The 19,969-nt window shown below is 34.9% G+C and overlaps 1 protein-coding gene across 1 annotated transcript in view; it reads left to right on the forward strand.

The window, feature by feature from the left end:
• The window catches only part of SLC39A4 (solute carrier family 39 member 4), a gene marked incomplete at its 3' end in the record, with an annotated part of 171,254 nt that overhangs the window by 128,277 nt on the left and 23,008 nt on the right, over positions 1 to 19,969 (forward strand). The window contains 1 exon segment of the mRNA XM_053715509.1: positions 6,403 to 6,577. Within this exon segment, the coding sequence (XP_053571484.1) occupies positions 6,403 to 6,577 (175 nt within the window).

The raw sequence follows: 19,969 nt of genomic DNA on the forward strand, positions 1-19,969 counted from the left end.
TATAACTGTAATATAACTTATAACTGTAATGTGTAACTGACAGTACTTACTCTTCCTGACTAGCTGATGCTGTATCCTGCTGCACTGATCTGTAGCTGACATTACACTTATTATTAGCTGTATAACTGTAATATAACTTATAACTGTAATGTGTAACTGACAGTACTTACTCTTCCTGACTAGCTGATGCTGTATCCTGCTGCACTGATCTGTAGCTGACATTACACTTATTATTAGCTGTATAACTGTAATATAACTTATAACTGTAATTTGTAACTGACAGTACTTACTCTTCCTGACTAGCTGATGCTGTATCCTGCTGCACTGATCTGTAGCTGACATTACACTTATTATTAGCTGTATAACTGTAATATAACTTATAACTGTAATGTGTAACTGACAGTACTTACTCTTCCTGACTGGCTGATGCTGTATCCTGCTGCAGTGATCTGTAGCTGACATTACACTTATTATTAGCTGTATAACTGTAATATAACTTATAACTGTAATGTGTAACTGACAGTACTTACTCTTCCTGACTAGCTGATGCTGTATCCTGCTGCACTGATCTGTAGCTGACATTACACTTATTATTAACTGTATAACTGTAATATAACTTATAACTGTAATGTGTAACTGACAGTACTTACTCTTCCTGACTAGCTGATGCTGTATCCTGCTGCACTGATCTGTAGCTGACATTACACTTATTATTAGCTGTATAACTGTAATATAACTTATAACTGTAATGTGTAACTGACAGTACTTACTCTTCCTGACTAGCTGATGCTGTATCCTGCTGCACTGATCTGTAGCTGACATTACACTTATTATTAGCTGTATAACTGTAATATAACTTATAACTGTAATGTGTAACTGACAGTACTTACTCTTCCTGACTAGCTGATGCTGTATCCTGCTGCAGTGATCTGTAGCTGACATTACACTTATTATTAGCTGTATAACTGTAATATAACTTATAACTGTAATGTGTAACTGACAGTACTTACTCTTCCTGACTAGCTGATGCTGTATCCTGCTGCAGTGATCTGTAGCTGACATTACACTTATTATTAGCTGTATAACTGTAATATAACTTATAACTGTAATGTGTAACTGACAGTACTTACTCTTCCTGACTAGCTGATGCTGTATCCTGCTGCACTGATCTGTAGCTGACATTACACTTATTATTAGCTGTATAACTGTAATATAACTTATAACTGTAATGTGTAACTGACAGTACTTACTCTTCCTGACTAGCTGATGCTGTATCCTGCTGCACTGATCTGTAGCTGACATTACACTTATTATTAGCTGTATAACTGTAATATAACTTATAACTGTAATGTGTAACTGACAGTACTTACTCTTCCTGACTAGCTGATGCTGTATCCTGCTGCACTGATCTGTAGCTGACATTACACTTATTATTAGCTGTATAACTGTAATATAACTTATAACTGTAATGTGTAACTGACAGTACTTACTCTTCCTGACTAGCTGATGCTGTATCCTGCTGCACTGATCTGTAGCTGACATTACACTTATTATTAGCTGTATAACTGTAATATAACTTATAACTGTAATGTGTAACTGACAGTACTTACTCTTCCTGACTAGCTGATGCTGTATCCTGCTGCACTGATCTGTAGCTGACATTACACTTATTATTAGCTGTATAACTGTAATATAACTTATAACTGTAATGTGTAACTGACAGTACTTACTCTTCCTGACTAGCTGATGCTGTATCCTGCTGCACTGATCTGTAGCTGACATTACACTTATTATTAGCTGTATAACTGTAATATAACTTATAACTGTAATGTGTAACTGACAGTACTTACTCTTCCTGACTAGCTGATGCTGTATCCTGCTGCACTGATCTGTAGCTGACATTACACTTATTATTAGCTGTATAACTGTAATATAACTTATAACTGTAATGTGTAACTGACAGTACTTACTCTTCCTGACTAGCTGATGCTGTATCCTGCTGTACTGATCTGTAGCTGACATTACACTTATTATTAACTGTATAACTGTAATATAACTTATAACTGTAATGTGTAACTGACAGTACTTACTCTTCCTGACTAGCTGATGCTGTATCCTGCTGCACTGATCTGTAGCTGACATTACACTTATTATTAGCTGTATAACTGTAATATAACTTATAACTGTAATGTGTAACTGACAGTACTTACTCTTCCTGACTAGCTGATGCTGTATCCTGCTGCACTGATCTGTAGCTGACATTACACTTATTATTAGCTGTATAACTGTAATATAACTTATAACTGTAATGTGTAACTGACAGTACTTACTCTTCCTGACTAGCTGATGCTGTATCCTGCTGCACTGATCTGTAGCTGACATTACACTTATTATTAGCTGTATAACTGTAATATAACTTATAACTGTAATGTGTAACTGACAGTACTTACTCTTCCTGACTAGCTGATGCTGTATCCTGCTGCACTGATCTGTAGCTGACATTACACTTATTATTAGCTGTATAACTGTAATATAACTTATAACTGTAATGTGTAACTGACAGTACTTACTCTTCCTGACTAGCTGATGCTGTATCCTGCTGCACTGATCTGTAGCTGACATTACACTTATTATTAGCTGTATAACTGTAATATAACTTATAACTGTAATGTGTAACTGACAGTACTTACTCTTCCTGACTAGCTGATGCTGTATCCTGCTGCACTGATCTGTAGCTGACATTACACTTATTATTAGCTGTATAACTGTAATATAACTTATAACTGTAATGTGTAACTGACAGTACTTACTCTTCCTGACTAGCTGATGCTGTATCCTGCTGCACTGATCTGTAGCTGACATTACACTTATTATTAGCTGTATAACTGTAATATAACTTATAACTGTAATGTGTAACTGACAGTACTTACTCTTCCTGACTAGCTGATGCTGTATCCTGCTGCACTGATCTGTAGCTGACATTACACTTATTATTAGCTGTATAACTGTAATATAACTTATAACTGTAATGTGTAACTGACAGTACTTACTCTTCCTGACTAGCTGATGCTGTATCCTCTGCAGTGATCTGTAGCTGACATTACACTTATTATTAGCTGTATAACTGTAATATAACTTATAACTGTAATGTGTAACTGACAGTACTTACTCTTCCTGACTAGCTGATGCTGTATCCTGCTGCACTGATCTGTAGCTGACATTACACTTATTATTAGCTGTATAACTGTAATATAACTTATAGCTGTAATGTGTAACTGACAGTACTTACTCTTCCTGACTAGCTGATGCTGTATCCTGCTGCACTGATCTGTAGCTGACATTACACTTATTATTAACTGTATAACTGTAATATAACTTATAACTGTAATGTGTAACTGACAGTACTTACTCTTCCTGACTAGCTGATGCTGTATCCTGCTGCAGTGATCTGTAGCTGACATTACACTTATTATTAGCTGTATAACTGTAATATAACTTATAACTGTAATGTGTAACTGACAGTACTTACTCTTCCTGACTAGCTGATGCTGTATCCTGCTGCACTGATCTGTAGCTGACATTACACTTATTATTAGCTGTATAACTGTAATATAACTTATAACTGTAATGTGTAACTGACAGTACTTACTCTTCCTGACTAGCTGATGCTGTATCCTCTGCAGTGATCTGTAGCTGACATTACACTTATTATTAGCTGTATAACTGTAATATAACTTATAACTGTAATGTGTAACTGACAGTACTTACTCTTCCTGACTAGCTGATGCTGTATCCTGCTGCACTGATCTGTAGCTGACATTACACTTATTATTAACTGTATAACTGTAATATAACTTATAACTGTAATGTGTAACTGACAGTACTTACTCTTCCTGACTAGCTGATGCTGTATCCTGCTGCACTGATCTGTAGCTGACATTACACTTATTATTAGCTGTATAACTGTAATATAACTTATAACTGTAATGTGTAACTGACAGTACTTACTCTTCCTGACTAGCTGATGCTGTATCCTGCTGCACTGATCTGTAGCTGACATTACACTTATTATTAGCTGTATAACTGTAATATAACTTATAACTGTAATGTGTAACTGACAGTACTTACTCTTCCTGACTAGCTGATGCTGTATCCTGCTGCACTGATCTGTAGCTGACATTACACTTATTATTAGCTGTATAACTGTAATATAACTTATAACTGTAATGTGTAACTGACAGTACTTACTCTTCCTGACTAGCTGATGCTGTATCCTGCTGCACTGATCTGTAGCTGACATTACACTTATTATTAGCTGTATAACTGTAATATAACTGTAATGTGTAACTGACAGTACTTACTCTTCCTGACTAGCTGATGCTGTATCCTGCTGCAGTGATCTGTAGCTGACATTACACTTATTATTAGCTGTATAACTGTAATATAACTTATAACTGTAATGTGTAACTGACAGTACTTACTCTTCCTGACTAGCTGATGCTGTATCCTCTGCAGTGATCTGTAGCTGACATTACACTTATTATTAGCTGTATAACTGTAATATAACTTATAACTGTAATGTGTAACTGACAGTACTTACTCTTCCTGACTAGCTGATGCTGTATCCTGCTGCACTGATCTGTAGCTGACATTACACTTATTATTAGCTGTATAACTGTAATATAACTTATAGCTGTAATGTGTAACTGACAGTACTTACTCTTCCTGACTGGCTGATGCTGTATCCTCTGCAGTGATCTGTAGCTGACATTACACTTATTATTAGCTGTATAACTGTAATATAACTTATAACTGTAATGTGTAACTGACAGTACTTACTCTTCCTGACTAGCTGATGCTGTATCCTCTGCAGTGATCTGTAGCTGACATTACACTTATTATTAACTGTATAACTGTAATATAACTTATAACTGTAATGTGTAACTGACAGTACTTACTCTTCCTGACTGGCTGATGCTGTATCCTCTGCACTGATCTGTAGCTGACATTACACTTATTATTAACTGTATAACTGTAATATAACTTATAATGTGTAACTGACAGTACTTACTCTTCCTGACTAGCTGATGCTGTATCCTGCTGCACTGATCTGTAGCTGACATTACACTTATTATTAGTTGTATAACTGTAATATAACTTATAACTGTAATGTGTAACTGACAGTATTTACTCTTCCTGACTAGCTGATGCTGTATACTGCTGCAGTGATCTGTAGCTGACATTACACTTATTATTAGCTGTATAACTGTAATATAACTTATAATGTGTAACTGACAGTACTTACTCTTCCTGACTAGCTGATGCTGTATCCTCTGCAGTGATCTGTAGCTGACATTACACTTATTATTAACTGTATAACTGTAATATAACTTATAACTGTAATGTGTAACTGACAGTACTTACTCTTCCTGACTAGCTGATGCTGTATCCTGCTGCACTGATCTGTAGCTGACATTATACTTATTATTAGCTGTATAACTGTAATATAACTTATAACTGTAATGTATAACTGACAGTACTTACTCTTCCTGACTAGCTGATGCTGTATCCTGCTGTACTGATCTGTAGCTGACATTACACTTATTATTAGCTGTATAACTGTAATATAACTTATAACTGTAATGTGTAACTGACAGTACTTACTCTTCCTGACTAGCTGATGCTGTATCCTGCTGTACTGATCTTTAGCTGACATTACACTTATTATTAGCTGTATAACTGTAATATAACTTATAACTGTAATGTGTAACTGACAGTACTTAATCTTCCTGACTAGCTGATGCTGTATCCTCTGCAGTGATCTGTAGCTGACATTACACTTATTATTAGCTGTATAACTGTAATATAACTTATAACTGTAATGTGTAACTGACAGTACTTACTCTTCCTGACTAGCTGATGCTGTATCCTGCTGTACTGATCTTTAGCTGACATTACACTTATTATTAACTGTATAACTGTAATATAACTTATAACTGTAATGTGTAACTGACTGTACTTACTCTTCCTGACTAGCTGATGCTGTATCCTGCTGCAGTGATCTGTAGCTGACATTACACTTATTATTAGCTGTATAACTGTAATATAACTTATAACTGTAATGTGTAACTGACAGTACTTAATCTTCCTGACTAGCTGATGCTGTATCCTCTGCAGTGATCTGTAGCTGACATTACACTTATTATTAACTGTATAACTGTAATATAACTTATAATGTGTAACTGACAGTACTTACTCTTCCTGGCTGTGGTGTATGTTCCTATACAGATAGGTACATGTAATGTGTGACGTATGTTCCTATACAGACAGGTACATACATTGTGTGGTGTATGTTCCTATTCAGATAGGTACATGTAATGTGTGACGTATTTTCCTATACAGACATGTTTCAGCCCAGAGGATATCCTCACCATCTACGGGATGAACACAGAAGAGGGAATTCCACAAGAAAAATTCATAGAAATCAGTCCCAGTCTTCTCCAGCAGCAGCTGAGCCAGGCGTGTGCCAAGGCGGAATCCGTCGTAGACATTGGGGGAAAACTGACCACTGCAGAGAGTAAGTAATGTGTCACAGTGCTACATCTATATACACACACACACACGCACATACATACATACACATATACATATGCACGCGCACACACACACATACATACATACACACACATATACATACATACATATATGCATACACACATACATATGCATACACACACATATACATACATACATATGCATACATACATACATACATACATACATACATATGCATACATACATACATATATACACATACACACACACACATATACATACACACACATATACTTACTTACATACATACATACACGCGCACACACATATACATACACCACACATACATATGCACATACATACACCGCACATACATATGCACATACATACACACAAATATACTTACATACATACATACACACACATATATGCACATACATACATACACACACATATACTTACATACATACATACACACATACATAAACCACACATACATATGCATACACACACACACACCACCACTTCCCGCCGCAAAAATTTGAAATTTGGTGGGCAGGGACAGGGCTTTAAAAATATCATAAGACCAAAGTAATATAAATAAAATTCTAAATAAAGTCATATCTTTTAATACTCTTAGGCAGCAAATCAAACACAAGCTCAAACCACTGGTATGGCTATGTGAGCTCTGTATTTAATTAGCCTATACAGAGACAGCGCTAAATCTTTTTATCTTAATTGGACATTTATTAATAAATTCTTTAAAACTGCTCTCTGTATTCCTCATTAATATTCTAGATTCTGGCCTTTAAAGTCAGTAAAAATGCACAGTAACACACTACATAGCATACACTAACACATGCAGATACACACACACACACACACACACACACACACTACATAGCATACACTTACACATGCAGATACACACACACTACATAGCATACACTTATACATGCAGATACACACACACTGCATAACATACACTTATACATGCAGATACACACACACTGCATAACATACACTTATACATGCAGATACACACACACACTGCATAACATACACTTATACATGCAGATACACACACACACACTGCATAACATACACTTATACATGCAGATACACACACACACTACATAGCATACACTTATACATGCAGATACACACACACACTACATAGCATACACTTATACATGCAGATACACACACACACACTACATAGCATACACTTATACATGCAGATACACACACTACATAGCATACACTTATACATGCAGATACACACACACACTACATAGCATATACTTACACATGCAGATACACACACACTACATAGCATACACTTACACATGCAGATACACACACACACACACACACTACATAGCATATACTTACACATGCAGATACACACACACACACTACATAGCATACACTTATACATGCAGATACACACACACACTACATAGCATACACTTATACATGCAGATACACACACACACTACATAGCATACACTTATACATGCAGATACACACACTTATACATGCAGATACACACTACATATCATACACTTATACATTCAGATACACACACACTACATAGCATATACTTACACATGCAGACACACACTACATAGCATACACTTATACATGCAGACACACACACACTACATAGCATACACTTATACATGCAGATACACACACACTACATAGCATACACTTATACATGCAGATACACACACACTACATAGCATACACTTATAAACGCAGACACACACACACTACATAGCATACACTTATACATGCAGATACACACACACTACATAGCATACACTTATACATGCAGATACACACACTACATAGCATACACTTATACATGCAGATACACACACACACACTACATAGCATACACTTATACATGCAGATACACACACACACACACTACATAGCATACACTTACACATGCAGATACACACACTACATAGCATACAATTATACATGCAGATACACACACTTATACATGCAGATACACACACTACATAGCATACACTTATACATGCAGATACACACACTTATACATGCAGATACACACACACTACATAGCATACACTTATACATGCAGATACACACACACACACACACACACACTACATAGTATACACTTACACACACACACACACACACACACACACACTACATAGTATACACTTACACACACACACACACTTCATAGCTTATATTTATACATGCATACACTTATATACACACACACACACCTTACACTTATACATGCAGATACACACACTTACACACTTATAGATACAGATAGACACACACACTACATCATATATGGGTATCTGTAATTCATTGTATGGGAAACTGGGGTTGGCAAGCACATTAGCTGGCAGTCTGCGGCTGCCACTGTTTGTTACCCTGGTATTAGCACTGCTCATCGTATAAAACTGAAGGCATGCTAGTATTATCACCAGGGGTTAGACGTCATCACTACCAGGAGTTAGAGGTCACCATTACCTGAGGTCAGAGGGTATACAGCCTTCCTACTCCTGCTAAACCCACACATCATTCCTTTTCCACAAGGAATCTAACAGGTATATAACCCTGGGAGAGAAAAGCCAGCTGCTTCTGAGTATGGGCCCAATAGAATAAAAAAAAAAACGGGACAGTTGGGGGGTTATGCACACATACATACGCACATACATATACATGCGCATAAGTAAAAACATACACACACATATACAATATAAATATATATATATATTTAATTAAAATTATGGGGGAGATAAAAATCTGAGATTAAAATCCTCCATGTCTCAAAAGTAAATCAATATATATTTTTGCATAGAAAATTAGCACAAAAGTAAATCAATATATATTTTTGCATAGAAAATTAGCACAAAAGTAAATCAATATATATTTTTGCATAGAAAATTAGCACATCTAAGCAAGTACCCCGCTTATGATTCCCCGGTAAAACTCCATATACATTGTTACCAATGCACCATAGGATTCTCGGTAAGATATGCAAAATTTTAGTTTTTTTTGCACCAATGCAACAACCAGAAATCTATCGCTTATTGACAAGTTCTAAAACGAACGAAACAAGCTTGTCTGAGTGATTTTTGTGTTGTTGCAATAATTATGTTAAGGGATTGCTGTGTTAAAACAGTATTTGAAGCAAAAAAACTGAGATTTTGCATATCTAATATGCATATCTTACCCAGAATCCTCTGGTGCATTGGTAACAATGTATATGGAGTTTTACTGGGGAATCATAAGCGGAGTATTTGTCTAGATGTGCTAATTTTCTATGCTAACATTTATATTGATTTATATATTTATTTATATATATATTTATAGATATAGTGTACCAGATGGAGAGCACTCTCACTTCATAGGACAACTTGCCAGGGTGCATGCAAAAAAAATATCAAACAGTGGCTTGCACTCGCTGGTCTTTTAAAAAAACGTGCCTTTATTGTAACGTTTCGGGTACCTGAGGAAGGGGATACGGTCCCTGAAATATTACAATAAAGGCACATTTTTTTTTAAAAGACCAGCGAGTGCAAGCCACTGTGTATATCTATCTATCTATCCTCTCACAAGCATAAGTATCATTAGGCCTGAATGATGAAATTGTAACAAACAGTATTTGCTGAGATAAAACACTATGCACAAGCACCTTAGTAAAACAATTGTAGGAAAATTATTTGGATATGCATTAAAAAGTTCACACAGAATCTGTGTACATACACACTCACGGATATCTGAAAGACAAGGGAAGGAGTGACGTCATCTGACGCATTTCACGCCAGTTGTCGCTTTCTCAAAGATAGTTTGAGAGTGTTCTAAGTGGAATTAAGTAGCCACATTGGGATACGAACACACCCTCAGACTAATTGACATTTTGGCCTCTATTTATCAAGCTGTCTACTTTCTAGCATTCGCCGGCACCAATACGCTCGCCTAACATCGCCACTGCGGACCTGAATACGTTCACCAAATTTATCAAGAAAGCTGTCAAAAAGCTGCGCACCAAGTATGGTGCGATGAGCAGCAGACTGTTGTTAACTAACAGTCATTGATCTTCCTGCTCATCGGCTTATTCACAGCTTTCTTGCTAGCCTGTCACTAAGCACCCACACAATACTATACTGTTTTACCCCCTAAACCAACGCTCCCGGACCCGCCGCAACTCTAATAAATATATTAACCCTAAACCGCTGCTCCCGGATCCCGCCGCACCTACATTATACCTATTAACCCCTATCCTGCCGATCCCGGACCCCGCCACAACTAAATAAATTGTTTAACCCCTAAACCGCCGCACCCAGAGCCCGCCGCCACCTACATTACATTTATTAACCCCTATCCTGCCCCCCTACACCGCTGCCACCTACATTACATTTATTAACCCCTAATCTGCTCCCCCTACTATGCCGCAACTATATTAAATGAATTAACCCCTAAACCTATGTCTAACCCTAACACCCCCCTAACTTAAATATAATTTAAATACATCTAAATAAATTTAATATTATTAACTAAATTATTCCTATTTAAAACTAAATACTTACCTATAAGATAAACCTTAAGATAGCTACAATATAACTAATAGTTACATTTGTATCTATCTTAGGGTTTATTTTTATTTTACAGGCAACTTTGTATTTATTTTAACTAGGTACAATAGCTATTATATAGTTATTAACTATTTAATAGCTACCTAGCTAAAATAAAGACAAAATTACCTGTAAAATAAATCCCAACCTAAGTTACAATTACACCTAACACTATACTATAATTAAATAAATTAAATTAATTAAATACAATTACCTACAATTAAATAAAATTAACTAAAATTAACTAAAATACAAAAAAAAACACTAAATTACAGAAAATAAAAAAAATTAATTAATTAATTAACTAATTACACCTAATCTAAGCCCCCTAATAAAATAAAAAAGCCCCCCAAAATAATAAAATTCCCTACCCTAAACTAAATTACAAATAGCCCTTAAAAGGGTCTTTTGCGGGGCATTGCCCCAAAGTAATCAGCTCTTTTAACTGAAAAAAAAGAAATACAACCTCCCCAACATTAAAACCCACCACCCACACACCCAACCCTACTCTAAAACCCACCCAATCCCCCCTTAAAAAAGCCTAACACTACCCCCTTGAAGATCACCCTACCTTGAGCCGTCTTCACCCAGCCGGGCAGAAGTCTTCATCCGATCCGGCCAGAAGTCTTCATCGAATCTGGGCAGAAGAGGTCCTCCAAGAATCCTATCAGCCAATCGGAATTCAAGGGATGCCATCTTGGATGACGTCATGTAAAGGAACCATCATTCGTTGTTTAGTCGTCGGGATCGATGGATGCTCCACGTCGGATGTCTTCAAGATGGTGCCGCTCCTCGTTGGATGGAAGAAGATAGAAGATGCCGCTTGGATGAAGACTTCTGCCTGGCTGGAGGACCTCTTCTGCCCGGATCGGATGAAGACTTCTGCCCAGCTGGGTGAAGACGGCTCAAGGTAGGGTGATCTTCAAGAGGGTAGTGTTAGGTTTTTTTAAGGGGGTTTGGGTGGGTTTTAAAGTAGGGTTGGGTGTGTGGGTGGTGGGTTTTAATGTTGGGGGGGGCGTATTTCTTTTTTTTTTCAGGTAAAAGAATTGATTACTTTGGGGCAATGCCCCGCAAAAGGCCCTTTTAAGGGCTATTTGTAATTTAGTTTAGGTTAGGGAATTGTATTATTTGGGGGGAATTTTTATTTTATTAGGGGGCTTAGATTAGGTGTAATTAGTTTAAAATTCTTGTATTTTTTATTTTCTGTAATTTAGTGGGGTTTTTTTTGTACTTTAGTTAATTTTAGATAATTTTATTTAATGTTAGGTAATTGTATTTAATTCATTTAATTTATTTAATTATAGTGTATTGTTAGGTGTAATTGTAACTTAGGTTAGGATTTATTTTACAGGTAATTTTGTATTTATTTTAGCTAGGGAGTTATCAAATAGTTAATAACTATATAATGGCTATTGTACCTAATTAAAATAAATACAAAGTTGCCTGTAAAATAAAAATAAACCCTAAGCTAGCTACAATGTAACTATTAGTTATATTGTAGCTATTTTAGGGTTTATTTTATAGGTAAGTATTTAGTTTTAAATAGGAATAATTTAGTTAATGATAGTAATTTTATTTAGATTTATTTAAATTATATTTAAGTTAGGGGAGGTTAGGGTTAGACTTAGGTTTAGGGTTTAATAACTTTAATATAGTGGCGGAGGTGTAGGGGGGCAGGATAGGGGTTAATAAGTTTAATGTAGGTGGTGGCGGTGTAGAGGGGGCAGGATAGGGGTTAATAAGTTTAATGTAGGTGGCGGCGGTGTAGGGGGGGCAGGATAGGGGTGTTAAGACTCGGGGTACATGTTAGGGTGTTAGGTGCAGACATTTCCCATAGCAATCAATGGGATATCGGGCAGCAGCGAACATGAGCTTTGCTGCTGTCAGACTTCCATTGATTCCTATGGGATCCGCTGCCTCCGGGGCGGAGGATTGAAAACCAGGTATGCTGGGCCGGAATAGTGGCGAGCGTACCTGGTTCTTTGATAACTGCCAAAAGTAGTCAGATTGTGCCGAACTTGCATTCGGAACATCTGGAGTGACGTAACCATTGATCTGGGTCGGACTGAGTCCGGCGGATCATATGTTATGTCACTAGATTCTACTTTTGCCGGTCTGTAGGGCTTGATAACTATGGCGAATCAGCCTCGCCACAAATACGCTGCGGAATTCCAGCATATTTGCAGTTGACGGCTTGATAAATAGAGGCCTTTGTGTCAGCTGTGCAAGCTACCGTAATGACGACTTGTCATATGTTACTTTTTAAGGTAAGCCTATAGCATTATCCATAAAGTGAAAAATACAAGCCGATTGTAACCGTAGCCTGCACAACAGAGACAAAAATTAAAAGAGACACATTAAACAGATGCTATACTATACATGTCTTATTTATGACTAGAATGGAAGCATTAGCAAAGGCAGAAATACAGGCAAATGTAATACAATTTTGGGTATACATGAGATAGTATCAAAAACACATCAAATACCCTCAAATATATCTTTTAAGCCATTTCTAGGTCATATGTGCAACAGATTGTTGCCATATGGTTCCAAAAGACATTTATATTTATAGTCTAGTTGTGTAAATATATTGTAGGGAACAGATTATTATCTTAACACATTCAAATATTCTTTATGTGTTAGTTCCGTGGAGACATGGTAGTAATCAGCAAAGGAACTCAGTATTTACAGTAGAATACAGAATTCTAAATAAATAAAATACTAATAAATACAAGACAAAGGAACTCAGTATTTACAGTAGAATACAGAAGTCTAAATAAATAAAATACTAATAAATACAAGACAAAGGAACTCAGTATTTACAGTAGAATACAGAAGTCTAAATAAATAAAATGCTAATAAATACAAGACAAAGGAACTCAGTATTTACAGTAGAATACAGAAGTCTAAATAAATAAAATACTAATAAATACAAGACAAAGGAACTCAGTATTTACAGTAGAATACAGAAGTCTAAATAAATAAAATACTAATAAATACAAGACAAAGGAACTCAGTATTTACAGTAGAATACAGAAGTCTAAATAAATAAAATACTAATAAATACAAGACAAAGGAACTCAGTATTTACAGTAGAATACAGAAGTCTAAATAAATAAATAAAATACTAATAAATACAAGGCAAAGGAACTAAGTATTTACAGTAGAATACAGAAGTCTAAATAAATAAAATACTAATAAATACAAGACAAAGGAACTCAGTATTTACAGTAGAATACAGAAGTCTAAATAAATAAAATACTAATAAATACAAGGCAAAGGAACTAAGTATTTACAGTAGAATACAGAAGTCTAAATAAATAAAATACTAATAAATATAAGACAAAGGAACTCCGTATTTACAGTAGAATACAGAAGTCTAAATAAATAAAATACTAATAAATACAAGACAAAGGAACTCAGTATTTACAGTAGAATACAGAAGTCTAAATAAATATAATACTAATAAATACAAGGCAAAGGAACTCAGTATTTACAGTAGAATACAGAAGTCTAAATAAATAAAATACTAATAAATACAAGGCAAAGGAACTCAGTATTTACAGTAGAATACAGAAGTCTAAATAAATAAAATACTAATAAATACAAGACAAAGGAACTCAGTATTTACAGTAGAATACAGAAGTCTAAATAAATAAAATACTAATAAATACAAGACAAAGGAACTCAGTATTTACAGTAGAATACAGAAGTCTAAATAAATAAAATACTAATAAATACAAGGCAAAGGAACTAAGTATTTACAGTAGAATACAGAAGTCTAAATAAATAAAATACTAATAAATACAAGGCAAAGGAACTCAGTATTTACAGTAGAATACAGAAGTCTAAATAAATAAAATACTAATAAATACAAGGCAAAGGAACTCAGTATTTACAGTAGAATACAGAAGTCTAAATAAATAAAATACTAATAAATACAAGGCAAAGGAACTCAGTATTTACAGTAGAATACAGAAGTCTAAATAAATAAAATACTAATAAATACAAGACAAAGGAACTCAGTATTTACAGTAGAATACAGAAGTCTAAATAAATAAAATACTAATAAATACAAGGCAAAGGAACTCTGTATTTACAGTAGAATACAGAAGTCTAAATAAATAAAATACTAATAAATACAAGGCAAAGGAACTCAGTATTTACAGTAGAATACAGAAGTCTAAATAAATAAAATACTAATAAATACAAGGCAAAGGAACTCAGTATTTACAGTAGAATACAGAAGTCTAAATAAATAAAATACTAATAAATACAAGGCAAAGGAACTCAGTATTTACAGTAGAATACAGAAGTCTAAATAAATAAAATACTAATAAATACAAGGCAAAGGAACTTAGTATTTACAGTAGAATACAGAAGTCTAAATAAATAAAATACTAATAAATACAAGGCAAAGGAACTCAGTATTTACAGTAGAATACAGAAGTCTAAATAAATAAAATACTAATAAATACAAGGCAAAGGAACTCAGTATTTACAGTAGAATACAGAAGTCTAAATAAATAAAATACTAATAAATACAAGGCAAAGGAACTCAGTATTTACAGTAGAATACAGAAGTCTAAATAAATAAAATACTAATAAATACAAGACAAAGGAACTCAGTATTTACAGTAGAATACAGAAGTCTAAATAAATAAAATACTAATAAATACAAGGCAAAGGAACTCAGTATTTACAGTAGAATACAAAAGTCTAAATAAATAAAATACTAATAAATACAAGGCAAAGGAACTAAGTATTTACAGTAGAATACAGAAGTCTAAATAAATAAAATACTAATAAATACAAGGCAAAGGAACTCAGTATTTACAGTAGAATACAGAAGTCTAAATAAATAAAATACTAATAAATAAAAGACAAAGGAAAGAAAAGCAACAAGGACAAACAAAGAGAGATTTTTGTCAGAAAAACACACCTGACAAATGCTTCTTGTAAATTTTTGGGTAACCAGATGTTATATACCCCAAGTTACAATACGTGGATGTGAGATGTTCACGTATCCTGTCCTTCAAATTTCTACTTGTAGAGCCTGTGTATTGTTTCCCACAGACTTTACATGTAATTACATGAATAGCATATTTTGAACAGCAATCCAACCTATATTTTATATTGTGTTTAAAGTTATTTGCTGTTGATACAAATGTATCACCACACATTGCAATGTCTGCCACAGGTGAAAAAAAACCTTTTTTAGCCAGCCATGTCTCTTTGGTTTGAGATTCAGAATTGTATACATACTTGATAAGGCGGCTTCCAATAGTGGCTGCTTTTTTTTGGATAAATTTGATTCCCTTGTCTAAAATAACTTTGCATTCTTGATCAAGGGTCAGAGTGTCAAGGTTTTTTTATTTATTATATTTTGTATTTGACCAAATTGGTTGCTGAACTGTGTGATAAACTTTGTGTCATCTGAGGATGCAAATTTATCTTTTGTTCTTTTGGTTTTGTAAAAGTTTCATTCTGTCCATAGTTCTACTTTCTGTCTAAGATGAATTAAAGTTTCTTTTTTGTATCCTCTTTCTTCTAGCCTCTTAATTAGATCCAGGGAGTGTTTATCATAACTTTGTATGTCAGCGCATATTCTCCTTATTCTAATTAGTTGGCCCTTGGGGGATACCTGTTTTTAGGTGTTTAGAGTGACAGGAATCAGCTCTTAGGATTGTATTTCCTGCAATTCTTTTTTTATAGAGTTCTGTAGATATCTGTAAATAGTAGCACGAGTCAAACATAAAAAAGTTATAGGTGAGAAAAAATCTAAGAACTTCTTAGATAAAGTCAATTAGTTTGTCTGGAAAATCACTTCTCAGCTGGAGATGGTATTTAACTGCTTTAATTCCCAACTCATGGGGCATACACGAGTAAAGTGGTGGCACATCTATAGTTAGCCAGCTGAAAGATGATTCCCAGAGTTGTTTATCCATTTTGTTTATTACATGTGTTGTATCTTTTACAAAGCTGGGAATTGTTTGAACTAGAGGCTGGAGTATATTATCCAGCCACTCTCCAAGATGTTCACTCATAGCTCCAACTCCTGATACAATTGGACGTCCTTGTGGGGATTTTTGGTACTAACCGAAAGTTAGTTGTAACTGGCTGTTCAACATACAGATATTCACAAAGTTTTTTGTCTAATATACCTAGATGTTCACTCCAGTCCAACAATCTCTTCATATCTAATTGAAAGGTATCTAGTGGATTTCTTAGAAGTTTTTTTATATGTAGTTACATCATTTAATTGTCTGTTTGCTTCTTGATAGTAATTTATAGTCTTTTGAATTACTATTGACCCGCCTTTATCAGCTGGGGTAATTGTAATGTTTTTGTTTTTTTTCTAGAGATTGTAGGGCTTTCCTTTGTTTATATGTGAGATTGGATCTTTGAATATATTTATGTTGTTGATCAGTGGGCTTAAGTTGTCGATGTAGCTCTACAAGGTCACGATGTGTCTTTTTCTGAAACATATCAATATAGTTGTTACGTGAGTGTATGGGATAAAATGTACTTTTAGTTCTTAGATGTTTGTTTATGTTCTTATGTGTACTTATATCAGATACATCTCTTATGGAGCTGATTGTAAGGTCTTCTAATATTTGACCTGTTATAGCATCCTCAAAATCTAAATCAACTTCTTCATTGATATAGTTAGCTGATGATGAGATAGTTAATATGTTTTAATTAGGTGGTTCAGTCAAATTTGACCTGTTAATGTGGTTAGCTATAGATGGAATGGCTTGTGTGTTCTCATTAAATTCTTCTGTCAGTTGTGACATATGATTAGACTGATGACTCTCAAATTGAATGGAAGGCAGACTCTCTTCATTCCAGGTTGCTGCTCTTTGAATATGTCTCAAAGAACTATCAAATGATTTTATTTTTATAAAGTGCTTTTTCAACACTAAATTTCTCACAAACCGATTTACATCTGTAATGGTGCAAAACAAGTCAAAGTTTGAGGATGGCGCAAAGCCAAGTCCCTTTTCCAAAACTTCCACTTCTTGTTTATTCAGCACCTGATTGGAGAGGTTCACTATGGTGCATATCTTTTCACCGTTGATTTTGCTCTCTTCTGTGGCTTGCCTGACTTTTTTTACTGTTTCTTAGGAGTGGACTCTTCTTCTCTAGGAGTAGAGGGTTCTTTGTTACCCGGATTTTTTGGGTTTTTAGGTCTTGCTCCTAATAGTTCTGAGTAGCTCTGTTCTTCAGTACCATCCAGATGGATGCTGGTTGTTTGTGGAGGTTGATATTGGAGTTGAGGCAATTTGGCTCCTCACAGAGAAGTTGGAATCCGAAAAATTTACTTTTTTTCCCCTTATGTTGGTTACCTTTTTTACCATGTTGTTTGTTTTGTTTTTGGATATCCTTGGAGCTTTGGCCTTTATTGTTATATGTTGAAGTGTTCCAATTGTATACCACATCCAGTGCGTAGTCTTGTTAATCTCTGAGCATTTTCTTTTCTTTTCTGGTTGTTAAATCTTGTTCCAGATCATCCAAATGTGTAGCTAGCTCAGTGTTGTATTTATTATACTTTTCATGTGTCTGTAAGGGCACCATCTTTTGTTGTAGTTCTTTAATCTCCTCTAATACTTTTGTTCTTTTCATGTTTTTATTCACAAGGAGTTTGTTCATCAATTTAATTGAGCACTCACTTAGTGTCTCATTCCATTTTCTCATGAACTCTTTGTCAGCTTCTTTATCAATGTTGGGGTATTTTTTCATACGCAATCCCCTTGGTATTATTGCTGATTTTATGTATTTGTCTAGGTATATAATTTCATACCGTAGTCCTTTATTCTCAGATTCTCCATACTGAGAAAAAGTTGTTGTGATTGATTTGGTGATAGTTCACCTTGTCTTTCTTCAAATGTGAGCTTTCTGTTAAATATGTCTTCTAGTGCTTTTGATTGTGCCATAGTGTTGTTGTATCTCTTGTATTGCTAGCCTTTATTTGCTTATGTTATATATTGATGTGTTACAATATTGGTTACATAGACTGTGTATATTCCTGAATAGTTGTGGATAAAATTCACATAGCATCGGTACATATGTTCATGTTATTTTGTATCCATGGATTGTCAGCCGAAATAAATATTTAAGCAGTTTGTATCAATGTTATATTTATACAGGACAGTCAATTTTAAACCATCTTCTGTTGTTTGCAGTTGTCCAGACTTCTGAAAAAAGTCTGGACAACTGGGTAGGTAATCTTGCAATATTCAATCGGCTTGTATTTTTCACTTTATGTTTAATGCTGTAGGCTTACCTTAAAAAGTAACATATGACAAGTCATCATTACAGTAGCTTGCACAGCTGACACAAAACGTCAATTAGTCTGAGGGTGTGTTAGTATCCCAATGTGGCTACTTAATTCTACTTAGAACACTCTCAAACTATCTTTGAGAGCGCCAACCGGCGTGAAACGCGTCAGATGACGTCACTCCTTCCCTTGTCTTTCAGATATCCGTGAGTGTGTATGTACACAGATTCTGTGTGAACTTTTTAATGCATATCCAAATAAATTATCTACAATTGTTTTACTAAGGTGCTTGTGCATAGTGTTTTATCTCAGCCAATACTGTTTGTTACAATTTCGTCATCCAGGACTAATGATACTTATGCTTGTGGGAGTTTTTCTTCTTTGATATATATGTTTAGAGCTGACTGCTCAGAGTGGAAATCTTCACGTTGTGTGTCGAATCCCGGATGCACAACCTGCTCCACGCTTTACGGACGACAGCGTCTAAACCCCCAAG

Source organism: Bombina bombina, chromosome 5, assembly GCF_027579735.1.
Source record: "Bombina bombina isolate aBomBom1 chromosome 5, aBomBom1.pri, whole genome shotgun sequence".
NCBI classification, from domain to species: domain Eukaryota; kingdom Metazoa; phylum Chordata; class Amphibia; order Anura; family Bombinatoridae; genus Bombina; species Bombina bombina.